Genomic DNA, 13,474 nt, shown 5'->3' on the forward strand with positions numbered 1-13,474 from the left:
AGCTATGATGACACTGCTGCGTGCTAGCCCAGGTGACAGAGTACCCTATCTCAAAAAAAAAAAAAAGAGGGAATCCTGCCATTTTCAACAACATGGATGAATTTGGAGGACATTATGCTAAGTGAAATAAGCCAGATACAGAAAGACAAATACTGTATGATCTCACTTACATGCAGAATTTTAAAAAAAAGTTGAACTCATAGTAACAGAGAGTAGGATGATACTTACCATGGGTTGGGGGATAGGGGAAAGTAGGAGATATTGGTCAAGAGTACATACTTTTAGTTATAAGATGAATAAGTTCTGAAGATCTATGTATAGCACAGTGACTAAAATTATATCATAATAATATATTGTATACTTGAAATTTTCTAAAAGAGTAGATCTCAAGTGCTCTCACCACATACACACACATAACTATGTGAGATAATAGATACATTAATTAGTTTGATTGTGGTAATCTTTTCACAATGTATACATGTATCAAAACATCTTTATTTATTTATTTATTTATTTATGAATGAATGAATGAATGAATGACAGAGTCTCACTCTGTTGCCCGGGCTAGAGTGCTGTGGTGTCAGCCTAGCTCACAGCAACCTCAAACTCCTTGGCTTGAGCAATCCTTCTGCCTCAGCCTTCCAGTAGCTGGGGCTACAGGCATGGGCCACCATGCCCAGCTAATTTTCATGTTGTATATTTTAAATGTATATAATTTTTGTCAATCATATCTCAATAAAGTGAGGGGGGAAAAATCTCTTCAAGAAAGTTCTTAGAGACTGGGTGCAGTGGCTCATGCCTATAATCCCAGCCCTTTGGGAGTCCAAGGCAGGAGGATCACTTGAGGCCAGAAAGTCCAGACTGGCCTGAGCAATGAAGTGAGACCTTGTCTCTACAAAAAACAGAAAATATAGTTAAGTGTGGTGGCGCACATCTGTATCCCAGCTACCTGGTAGGCTGAGGCAGTAGTATTGCTTGAGCCCAGGAGTCTGAGGTTGCAGTGATCTATGATCACACCACTGCACTCTAGCCCAAGCAACAGAGTGAAGACCCTGTCTACAAAAATAAGGGGGAAAAAAATTCTCAGCACCAAAACATTTCTCAGCATTGTTAATTTCATTATTTCCTAGTAAAGACTACACAAACTTCTTAGTTTGTGATACAACTATGACTACAAATTTTTATAGTACCTAGAAATATTATAGTACCTAGAAATACATTTTAAGACTAAGATCAAACAGATTACACCACTCACCATATTCTTCAAAAGTTCAGAGGCTTCCTTTACATTTTTCTTTTTTAAATTGTCAAAGACCAAACCTAGGCCTATTCTGATCAGCTCCTCAAGTCTTTGAGCAAAATGACCATTAATCCTGAAGAAAGTCTGTGCCTCTGGTATTTTGTTATTTAAAATGGCATTGGCAATAACTTCCTAGGAAAAAGAAGAAAGACACTGCCTTTTAAGTTCCTTTTAATTTCCTTATTATCAACAGGGGACTACATTTATCAAGCACCTAAGGGGTTTTTATTAAAAATCTACTACCAGATGTGGAACTAGGCCCAGGGGATATAAAGCTGACCAAAACACAGACTCTGCTCTCTAGGAGTTCACAGTTTGGCGGAAGACACACAAATAAATCATTGATTATAGTACTGTATCATAAGGGCTATGATAAAGGCTTCCTGTGAGGAACACCTAAGGAAAAAAAAAATAGAAAAGAAAAGAAGGAAAGGTTTCCTAGTACAGGTAATAGATGAGGCAAAAGATTTAAAAACCAGTAAGTGTTCCATACGTATACTGAGAAAAAAGGACAGGAGTTCCAAAGAGAGGGAGTATCACTGCAAAGACAAAAAGGAAAGAAACTATATCAAGTGTTTAGGGAACTCCAAATTACTCAATATAACTGGAGAAAAATCTGGAGAGAATAGCAGATGAGACTTGAAAGAAAAGCAGAGGTTCCATCATGAAGGGCCTTCCATGTGAGGTAGATTTTATCCTGAAATTTACGTGGAGCCACCGAAAGACCTTAAAAGCAAGAGGTGATACATATAATCAGATATATATTTTAGGAAAAATATCCAGGCAGCAATGTGGAGAACTGACTAAAAGCAATTTAAGCTCAAGATAATAAGGCATTAGGTTACTACAATAATCCAAATTAAAAGAAATAACAACATAAACTGAAGATTTATATCCCAGAGAGAACAGAAAGGAGGCATTCTTAACCTGGGGCTTTAAAACGGGTCTATGAATGCCATTAAGCCACGCACAAAATTGTGTGTACATACAAATGCATACATTCACATGCATGTAGCTGGAGACAGGGTCTCCAGAGAGAGCTGTGAAAGAGACAGGAAAAACCAGCCAAAAAAGTAAAAGGAAAAATAAGTAATTTCTGGTTAGAGAATGAATAAGGAGGACAAAAAATGCAGTCACACCAGTTACTTTCCCAATCCCTCCATTCCAAGAACAGCCGTCTTGAGAACCTGGCAGCATCTCAACCTTATCACTTTCACTCCTTATTGATAATGAACATCTGTGTTAAGCTATTTTGGCTTTTATTTTTCTAATACCACTACTCTCCATGAGGGTGAAGGAATTCTTCTAGTCCATAAGTCACACAGAGGGCAGCACATTTTGGCTGTATTAACTTCTGAGAAAAGAAAGGCTAACAGACAAACACAGACAATTTAACTTGCAAAACGTCTTATCTAGAATTTCAGATAGGACTCAAATTGAGTATACTTCTAAATAATAATGTCGTAAAATAAAAATTTCCAAAAATGTAATCGCCAGCAGGTCAATTTATTCAGAGGTCAGGCAGAATGCATGAGTCCATACTAGGCCCTAGCCAGTGAGGGAATATTGCTAAGAGAATGCCACTTCACATGATTTTGGGGTTAGGTGTCTATTACTGGGTCCAAGTGAAGTGTATAGAATCTGTTTTTTCTATTGTTTTCTCAGATCTTTTGAATCTGGCAAATAAAAGTGATAATTACTTGTATTTACCTCCAAGCTGAATTTCTCCCATGTATCGCTCTCCTTTCCTTTGGTGATATTTTCATTTACATCATATTCATCTATAACATCTGTCAGCTTCCAAGGAAACTTCATCATGAAAGTTCGAAGTTCATTAATGTAGCTGGTCAAAATGTCCACTCCTTTCTGCAGATGTTCATCTAGCTCTGTGGAAAATACCAATGTGTTCATTTACATGTGTTTGTGGTTATATGGGAGAGTGTGTACGTATGTGGGTGTGTATATATATATATACACACACACATATGGAGAGAGAATATATATATCATGAGTTGTCATAAAGAATTCTAGAGAATGCCAAAATTCAGAATTGGTAATATCAAATTTCAAACAGTTTGAGGTTTTTCCTATTTACAAGTAGCTCTGTGTCTTAACATAACCCTTTCCTTTGCATATTCTTCACAACGATTAATCCTGGGTCTTTCTGCCAACTCTTCTAGTATTAAAACTCATTTCCCTCACTCAGTTAGCACACTGACTTTACTCAAATTTAGCAAATGGTACTCCACGGCTATGCTCTCTCATGCAACAGCAGCACTAGTACTTCTGTCCTGCACTTCTTACCTTCAGTGTGAAGAAAAAGCTCCTTTATTTGTTTGTTAAGGAAAGAGAGTGTAAGATTAAGCAATTGTTCTGAAAAGTGCTTGCTTTGGGTTTCAGAATCACTCTCTCTAATTGCTGAGCAAAGTAAATCCAATGCTGGGGTCAGCTCTTCCACATCTGAGAAAGAACCAAAAAAATTAACATGAAGACCACCAGGATATTCCCAATAAAATTAACATATCCAAAAACATCAGGATGCAATATTTTTAACATAAAACAAGGACCAATGCTTTATTTTCAAAAAGCTTTCAAAACTTGTATGAAGGCTTATTACCTATAAACTTTAATGATTCTAATTACTAATAGTTATTATTTATGGTATTACTATTAACCTACCATTTTGCTAAACACCTACATCTTTCAAGTATTATACTCGGTGTTTTATAAATGCTATGTCATTTATTCCTTTCAACAACCTAAGGGCAGTTTATTTCTCCATCAGCCAGGAAGGATGTGTTGAGGTTGACATACTCATCAAGGACATTAACTACCAGGCTTCCAGTGCTTTGATGAAACCTCAGAAGGCCATGCATCTGCGGTTTCATTTACTGTATCCCTGTATCCTGTATTCACTGTATCCCTGGGGGTTGCAGCTTTGTATAAATTTGGTGTGGTGGAACCAAGAAAGAAGGCATATGCAAATTTCTACAGAAATTATGAATCTATGAAAGATTTTGAGGAGATGAGGAAGACTGGCATCTTTCAGAGTACAAAGTGATTTTGGAATAAAAAAGAATTTCTTTGGGTTGATTTACATAGAATGTTGTCACTGATCTATGTTCCTGAGCTATAAATATGTGGGCTGAGGAATAGTTTCTCTTGATAAATAGACAAAATTAACAACAACAACAACAAAAACGTAAGAGGTAGGTATTATATTCTCCTTTCCGTGGATGAGTAAAATTAGATTCAGATAGGGTAAGTAACTTGCCCCAGCTAATTTGGAAAGTGACAGAAACTTCAACTTAAACCTGTCTGATTCTAAAGCCATTCTCTTAAACATGCAGGTGAAGGCAAGAAATGTGGGCCCCTGAATCCTCTATTTGCAACTAAAGGCCCTAATGAAGTGATTCCTATTTATTTCAGCATCAGCCCCACCTTTCAGATTCTATCTATGTGAGTGAGAATTATGGGAAACATGAATTTTCCCCTAGAAGAGGAGATAAAGCTATTTCCATGCTTCTCATTCCAGACACATCTCCACCCTTTAGAACAAAGCAGTATAGGTAAGAGTGGAATGAGGAGAAGTCACTGCCCAACAAGCACAAGTGAATTATGAGCATACAATCACTGATGGAGCCCTGCTCAATGCCATAAACCAGGTCTTTTCTATAAATTCAACCAGATTTAAAAAAAAAAAAATTGGCACATACAAAAAGCTGGCAATTCAAGGAAACCAAATCCTGTACTCAAAACAAAAAAATATTTTTGTTTTTTGAGACAGTCTTGCTCTGTTGCCCAGGCTAAAGTGCTGTGGCATCATCCTAGCTCACAGCAACCTCAAACTCCTGGGCTCAAGCAATCCTTCTGCCTCACCCTCCCAAGTAGCTGGGATTACAAGCATGCACCACCATGCCCAACTAATTTTTTGTATATATATTTTAGTTGTCCAGATAATTTCTTTCTATTTTTAGTAGAGATGGGATCTCGCTCTTGCTCAAGCTGGTCTTGAAGTCCTGACCGCGAGCAATCCTCCTGCTTTGGCATTCCAGAGTGCTAGGATTACAGGCTTGAGCCACCATGGGCGGCCAAAACAAATTTTTTTAAAAAAGAAAATATCTAATTCACAGTCTCAGTAAGAACTAACACTATACCAGTAAAAAAAGAGCAGGTGGTCATTTTCTACATGTAACTAGAGTACTAAGTGATAAAACTTTTTTCTAGGGCAATTTATCAAGTCATTTAAGAATATAAACTGTGTATACTCTTAGACCTGATTCCAGGTCTAGAATTTATCCCAAGTAAATAATCATACATACATGAAATTACACACACACACACACCATTTATAGCACATTGCCAATAGTTAAAAACTGGAATCAATCTAAATGTCCAATAGTGGTATGGCTGGGTAAATTATAAAACAGCTCATATAGGAAAGACACTATATTATCAAATGGGACAAAAAAAGGAGATTATAAAACTGTACATACAGGGTGTAAAAAGACAAAATTACAACAAATTTAAAGATCTCAGTTGGCTTTACTACAATTATAGACTGGAACACTTCATTCCATATAATAGAAAAAGTGTTCCAATGTGCTGAGAAAAGAGGTTGACATTATAGACAGAGAAGAGCTAAAGAGAGCATACTTGTTGTTTCAAAGCTACTTTTGTTGTACTGTTAGGACAGGGAGACAGAACAGTAGAAAAAACTGATCATCAGGCTACTTCTTTTGCATAAGGACTACAGCAAAAGGAACTTCATCATCATGCTGATTGAAGATTGAAACTGGCCTGTTTGGGAAACTGGCTCTTAACTCTCTTGACTTCTCAGAAGGTCAAATAACAACTTAGGTTTGGTGAAATGGAACTTTAGCATGGGTGAATCCATTTTGATTTTTGGTTGGGGCCTAGTATAGGAGCTTAGTCCAAAACAATGGTCTCCTATAATTTTTAATTAACAGGGGGAAAACACACTTTATTATCCTATTCCTCTAAAAACAGGATTTGCATGGACCAGGCCCAAGAATAAAAGTTAGGCTTCTTATTTGTTAAAAAGGAAAGCCAAAAATCTTGAAAAGAAGTGTTGGTAATATATCAAAAAAGCAGAAGATCAGGGTGAAAATCCTTGTAAGAAGTCCCAATTCACAACTCAGAAAGCCATACTGTCAATACATCTCTCAGAAGGTTGCAAGGACAGGCAATTTTCCAAATGAATTTTATTCTCTCTTGTATAAAATTCTCTTTTATACAATTTGAAAGATCATCTCTTCCCTGCATACTAAAAATACAAAGCACAGTACAGAATATAAACAATAAATAGCCCACTTAGAATGAGAACATTTACAGATTCTGATAACTCTCTCAGGTTTCCACAAAGAATATAAAATCCCATGACTTGTCGGGCGCGGTGGCTCACGCCTGTAATTCTAGCACTCTGGGAGGCCAAGGGGGGCAGACTGCTCAAGGTTAGGAGTTCGAAACCAGCCTGAGCAGGAGCAAGACACCGTCTCTACTATAAATAGAAAGAAATTAATTGGCCAACTAATATATATAGAAAAAATCAGCCGGGCATGGTGGTGCATGCCTGTAGTCCCGGCTACTTGGGAGGCTGAGGCAGAAGGATTGCTTGAGCCCAGGAATTTGAGGTTGCTGTGAGCTAAGCTGACGCCATGGCACTCACTCTAGCCTGGGCAACAAAGCAAGACTCTGTCTCAAAATATAAATAAATAAATAAATAAAATAAAATCCTATGACTGAGTTTTGGCAAGTAAAATAAATCATCAGAAAACACAACAGTAATTTGAAAGTGATTAAAAAGATTAAATGATAAATACAAATGTAGAAGCCTTTATTCTACTTACTTCTTAAATACAAATGGGATGAAAAGTACTCAAACCTATCAGGTACAGAAGCTTTTGAGGATGGATTAAAAAGATTTTCCTTGCTCTTCAAAAAGAAATCTACTGTATCCAGCTGACGATTTTCTATCCCGGCCTGAAATGAGGGGGAGGGTAGAGAAATGAGAAAAAAAAAAAAATCACAATAGGAAAAAAATCAGGATGCAGATTTTTTATTAAAAAAAACTTTAGAACTTAATTTGCTAAGACTACAGGAGACACAAGACAGCATGAGTATCTGGATTCTAGTGAAGATTCTGTCAGTGACTTAATATGTGATCTGGGGCAACTCTCTGTAACCTTTCTGAACATCACTTTCCACTTCAGTAAAAACAGGAGGTTATTAGACTAGAAAACCTTTCCATCTCTACCATTTTATAATTCTAAAACTATTCCATGCTAAACAGTAGGGATTAATTATCCTTATAGTTAAATCATATTCTATTTCAATTAAAATGTTACAGTGGTATGATATAAAGTTGAAAAGCAGGCTAAAAACAGACTCCCAGTTTTAACTAGGCATCTTGAGGAACTTTTCTATACAGAACACTTACAAATCACAAATTAAACATACATCTTTAAATGCTCAATTGAACTGGAAAGTAAGTCAGAAAAATCCTCCAGGTAGAAAAACAAGGAGAAAGACAATTCAAAAAAGTAACTGAGCTCTAAAAGCAACACCTTTGAAAAGGCTTCTACCGATCTCTGACAGCCTAAAGCAGGAGTTGGAAAACTAAGGCCCACCAACCAAATGCAGCCCTTGCCTGTTTTGTAAATAAAGTATATGGGGAACATAGCCACACTCATTCACTTACATATTGTCAATGGCTACAATGGCACAGCTAAGTAGGTGCAAAAGAGAACACTGGCTAAAATATTTACTATCTGGTCCTCTAGAGAAAAAGTTTGCCACCCCTAGCATAAAGCATGGTGCCTCGTAATCACCTAGAAAGATTGTCAAAATGTGCATTGCTAAACCCTTCCCCCAGACTTTCTCATTCAATAGGTATGGGATGGAGCCTGAGAATTTGCATTTCTAATAAATCCCTAGTGATGCTGTTGCTGCTGGTGTGGGGACCAGATTTTGAGAGCCAATGGGCCAAAGTTCTGGATGTTAATACACTAGGGAGATTAGGGTGAGAGATTTTGGTGGAAGTTATATACAAGAAGAAAAGACAGGACAAACCTAGGATCCACGCAAGGTGACATCCACCAAAAAAGGATGAACTAGAAATTTACTGGCCCTAGAGGAAGACCATAAACACACTATGCCTTTGTTCCAAGTGGTGGAAGGAAAAACTGAATTATCTATGAATAAATAAGAATATTCTTGTTCCTAGGAGATATATGCTAAAGTACTTACGATGGTTACTTTCAAATAGTACTAAGTACTTTAAAATGGTTTAGCAAAACAAAACAAAGAGGTACACTGAGTTAAAACAAATGTGATAAAACGTTAATAGTTGGTGATCTAGGTGAAGAATAACTAAATGGTAACCTACTAAAAGGTAAATTACTATTTTTCAAAAATTCTCTGTAGGTTTTTGAAATTTCAAAATAATACATTTAAAAACAATGACCAAATAGTAATTCTGAAATAAAAAACATAAAAATTGAAATTAAAAACACAATAGATGTATTTGATAGCAGATTAGATAGACAAAGCTGAAGAGAGAATTAGTATACTGGGAGATATGAAGAAATTATTCACAATGTAACAAAGAGAAGTTAAGAGAAATTGAATAAGGTGTCAAAAGTCTACTTCTCAGGTATAATGTTCACTATTCTGGTGACAAACTAAAAGCCCTGACTTCAGCATTCCACAATTCATCCATGTAACAAAAAATATTTATACCCCCTAAATTTATTGAAATTAAAAAAAAAATACAAATTTGGCTTTAACAAAGTAAAAAAAAAGCCTACTTCTGATTGAAATATCAGTGTGAAAACTGGAAAATACATTTTTAAGCACATGGAACTTTTATGAAAAGTGAGTAGAGTCATGTGCCACATAACCACATTTTAGTCAATGATGGACCACATATGATAGTGGTCCCATAAAATTATAATGAAGCAGAAAATTCCTATTGCCTTTTACTATAACATACTTTTTATTATTTTAGAGTGTATTCCTTCTACTTATTAAAAAAAATGTTACCTATAAAACAGCCTCAGGCAGGTCCTCCAGGAGGTAGTCTAGAAAAGGCATTGTTATTACAGATGACAGCTCCACGCATGTTATTGTCTCTGAAGACTATTCAGTGGGATAAGATGTGGTGGTGGAAGACAATCATGATCCTGACCCTGTGTAGGCCTAAGCTAATATGTGTATTATGTGTATTTCTTGTTAAACAAAAGCTTACAAAGTAAAAAAAAGGAAAAAATTTTTTAAATAGAAGAAAGTTTACAGAGTAAGGATGTAAAGAAAAATATCTTTGTACAGCTATATAATTTGTTTGTGTTTTAAGATAAGCATTACTACAAAAGAGTCAAAAAGTTTAAACAATTTAAAAGTTTATATAGTAAAAAAGTTACAGTAATCTAATTTATAATTGAAGAAAATTTTATTCTATAAATTTAGTATAGCCTAAGTGTACAGTATTTATGAATTCTACAGTAGTGTACGGTAATGTCTGAGGCTTTCACATTCATTATCACTCTCTCACTGAATCATCCAGAGCAATCTCCAGCCCTGCAAGCTCCATTCATAATAAATGCCCTATGCAAGTGTACATTTTAAAAAATATTTTTTACTATATTTTTACTGTACCTCTTTTATGTTTAGATACACAAATACTCACCATTGTGTTATAACTGCCTACAGCATTCAGAACAAGAACATGCTGTACAGGTTTGTGGTTTAAGAGCAATAGGCTATACCATATATAGGCACACTCTATGATGTTTGCATGACAAAATCACCTAGCAATGCATTGCTCAGATGGTATCCCTGTTATTGATGCATGACTATACTGATGAGGTATAACAAATTTTAAAGGCTCAACAAATTTTAAAGAACTAGTATTATACAAACCAATATTTTTCAATGAGACATAAATCACTGAAACTACAGAACACCAAAAACAAAAAGATCACCAAAAAAGGCCTGAGGGGAGAAAAAGGAAATAATATTTGACTTATCAGTGAAAATGGGATCTAGAAGATAGTAGAGAAATGTTAAAAGGAAATAACAAGGCCGGGCGCGGTGGCTCACGCCTGTAATCCTAGCACTTTGGGAGGCCGAGGCGGGCGGATTGCTCAAGGTCAGGAGTTCGAAACCAGCCTGAGTGAGACCTCGTCTCTACCAAAAATAGAAATAAATTAATTGACCAACTAAAAATATATATACAAAAAATTAGCCGGGCATGGTGGCGCATGCCTGTAGTCCCAGCTACTCGGGAGGCTGAGGCAGTAGGATCGCTGAGCCCCGGAGATTGAGGTTGCTGTGAGCCAGGCTGACGCCACGGCACTCACTCTAGCCTGGGCAACAAAGTGAGACTCTGTCTCAAAAAAAAAAAATAAAAAAAATAAAAAAAAAAAATAAAAAAAATAAAAAAAAAGGAAATAACAAGCTACCTAAAATTCCAAACCCAACAAAAACATCTTTCAAGTATTATAGCAAAATCTTGGACATCATGGTGTACTGTAAAAAAAGACCCCCCCCAACAAAACAACAACAAAAAAACAAAAAGAATTACAGCAAAATAGACATCATTACTTAGATTTAAAACTAAATTCAGCACCAGTCAAACCCTTACCAAAGGAGACTCTAAATGATACACTTCAGGCAAATGAAGGGATAAAATGAGAAAGAAATGAAGAGCAAAAAAAATGTATGATACCTATGTAAAAGGAAATGAATCCAAATACATAACAATAATGATGTCTATGTCTAATGTAGTTAAAAAAATTAAAAAACATAAATAGGGCAAGGGTAAATGAAGTTAAAGTAATCAACAGACTTGCATTATCCAAAAAATAAAGTTATTAGCTGTAGATTTAATAATTTAAATATGCAATAATATTAATATTTAATATTGTATGTTTAATATATTATATATAAATATTTAATAATTTAAATATTTCCAAGGATAGCCTCTAAAAGAACAGAAACTGAATATTTAATTTCCAAACTTGTACAGGGCACATGGAGCTTCTGGAGTGTTTATAATGTTTTATTTCTTGACCTGGGTGGTAGTTATAAGAGTTTTTGCTTAATAATTATTTGTTAAACTGTACTCTGCAACATGTTATATCTCAAAATAAAAATGTAAAAAACAATTAATGTGGTTCATGATAATAACAGATTAAAGTAAAGTAAATGATCCATATGATTGTCTCAGTAGATACAGAATAAGCATACAATAAAATTCAATACCCATTCATGATAAAACCTCCTACCTGGGAAAAGGGAAATTTATTTAGCCTTATAAAGGCTATCTTTTTTTTTTTTTGAGACAGAGTCTTGCTTTGTTGCCCAGGCTAGAGTGAGTGCCGTGGCTTCAGCCTAGCTCACAGCAACCTCAAACTCCTAGGCTCAAGCAATCCTTCTGCCTCAGCCTCCCGAGTAGCTGGGACTACAGGCATGTGCCACCATGTCTGGCTAATTTTTTTTATATATATTAGTTGGCCAATTAATTTCTTTCTATTTATAGTAGAGACGAGGTCTTGCTCTTGCTCAGGCTGGTTTCAAACTCCTGACCTCGAGCAATCCGCCTGCCTCGGCCTCCCAGAGTGCTAGGATTACAGGCGTGAGCCACCTCACCCGGCCTATAAAGGGTATCTTAAGACACACATAATACCCACACACACAGCAACCATACTTAATAGTGAGACATTACAGGCATTCTTTTTAAAATCAGGATTAAAATAAAGATTACTTCTGGGTGGTATTATACTAGCAGTCCTATCAGTACAATAAGAAAAAGAAGTAAGGGGTATAGCAATTTAAAGAGAAGAAAAAGAAACTATATTATTTTGATATTCTATGTACATTAACAATATAAAAAGTTCAATAAAATCTAACATAATTCTGAGATACGCTTTGTCTAAAAAAATTCTAACAGATGAATTATTAGGATTGATTTAATGAATTTGCTGGATACAAATATCAATGCATAAAAGTTAATTTTATTTCCTTATACTGGAACAAAATGTAATTTTAAAATATACTATTTATAATAAATAATATATATACTATTTAAATATACACATATAATATACACATACATATACACAAACACATATACCAAGAATAAAGCTAACAAACGATGTCAAGCTTTTAAGGGAAAAATTGTAATGTTTTATTGAAAGACATTAATGAAGATCTAAAAAAAAATGGAGAGAGGACTATATTTATGGACTGGAAGATTCAATATACTAAAGATGTCATTCCTTTTCAACTTGATACGTAGGTTTAATGTAATTCTAATCAAAATCCTAATCATCTTTCATGAAACTTGACAAGCTGATCCTTAAATATCATGATTAAAAGAAAGAGAATATGTGGCTGGGAGCGGTGGCTCACACCTGTAATCTTAGCACTCTGGGAGGCCAAGGCGGGCGGATCCTTTGAGCTCAGGAGTTGGAGACCAGCCTGAGTAAGAGTGAGACAATGTCTCTACTTAAAAAATATAAAGAAATTAGCTGGACAACTAAAAATATATATAAGAAAATTAGCCAGGCGTGGTAGCGCATGCCTGTAGTCCCAGCTACTTGGGAGGCTGAGGCAGAAGGATTGTTTGAGCCCAGGAGTTTGAGGTTGCTGTGAGTCAGGCTGACGCTACAGCACTCTAGCCCAGGTAACAGAGAAAGACTCTATCTCAAAAAAGAAAAAAAGGGCCGGGCGCTGTGGCTCACGCCTGTAATCCTAGCACTCTGGGAGGCCGAGACGGGCGGATTGCTCGAGGTCAGGAGTTCGAAACCAGCCTGAGCAAGAGCGAGACCCCGTCTCTACTATAAATAGAAAGAAACTAATTGGCCAACTAATATATATAGAAAAATTGGCCGGGCATGGTGGCACATGCCTGTAGTCCCAGCTACTCGGGAGGCTGAGGCAGGAGGATCGCCTGACCTCAGGAGTTTGAGGTTGCTGTGAGCTAGGCTGAAGCCACGGCACTCACTCTAGCCTGGGCAACAAAGCGAGACTCTGTCTCAAAAAAAAAAAAGAAAAAAAGAAAGAGAATAGGCATTCCAATGGAGGGAATTTTCCCTTATTTAAATTCTATATAATTAAGACAGGATGGAACTCACCCAAGGATAGACAAAG

The 13,474-nt window shown here is 36.0% G+C and overlaps 1 protein-coding gene across 2 annotated transcripts in view; it reads right to left on the bottom strand.

The window, feature by feature from the left end:
* Window positions 1–13,474, bottom strand: part of SPG11 (SPG11 vesicle trafficking associated, spatacsin) — an 85,087-nt gene that overhangs the window by 52,287 nt on the left and 19,326 nt on the right. The window contains exons 8-11 of one of the 2 annotated variants that reach the window (XM_012766685.3): window positions 7,171–7,303; window positions 3,605–3,760; window positions 3,011–3,186; window positions 1,256–1,432 (exon numbers count right to left, since the gene is read on the bottom strand). In XM_012766685.3, the coding sequence (XP_012622139.1) occupies window positions 1,256–1,432; window positions 3,011–3,186; window positions 3,605–3,760; window positions 7,171–7,303 (642 nt within the window). The remainder of the gene's footprint in view (window positions 1–1,255; window positions 1,433–3,010; window positions 3,187–3,604; window positions 3,761–7,170; window positions 7,304–13,474) is intronic. The other variant, XM_012766686.3, reaches the window with a different exon arrangement.

The sequence above is a fragment of the Microcebus murinus genome, chromosome 6, assembly GCF_040939455.1.
Source record: "Microcebus murinus isolate Inina chromosome 6, M.murinus_Inina_mat1.0, whole genome shotgun sequence".
Taxonomy (NCBI): Eukaryota; Metazoa; Chordata; class Mammalia; order Primates; family Cheirogaleidae; genus Microcebus; species Microcebus murinus.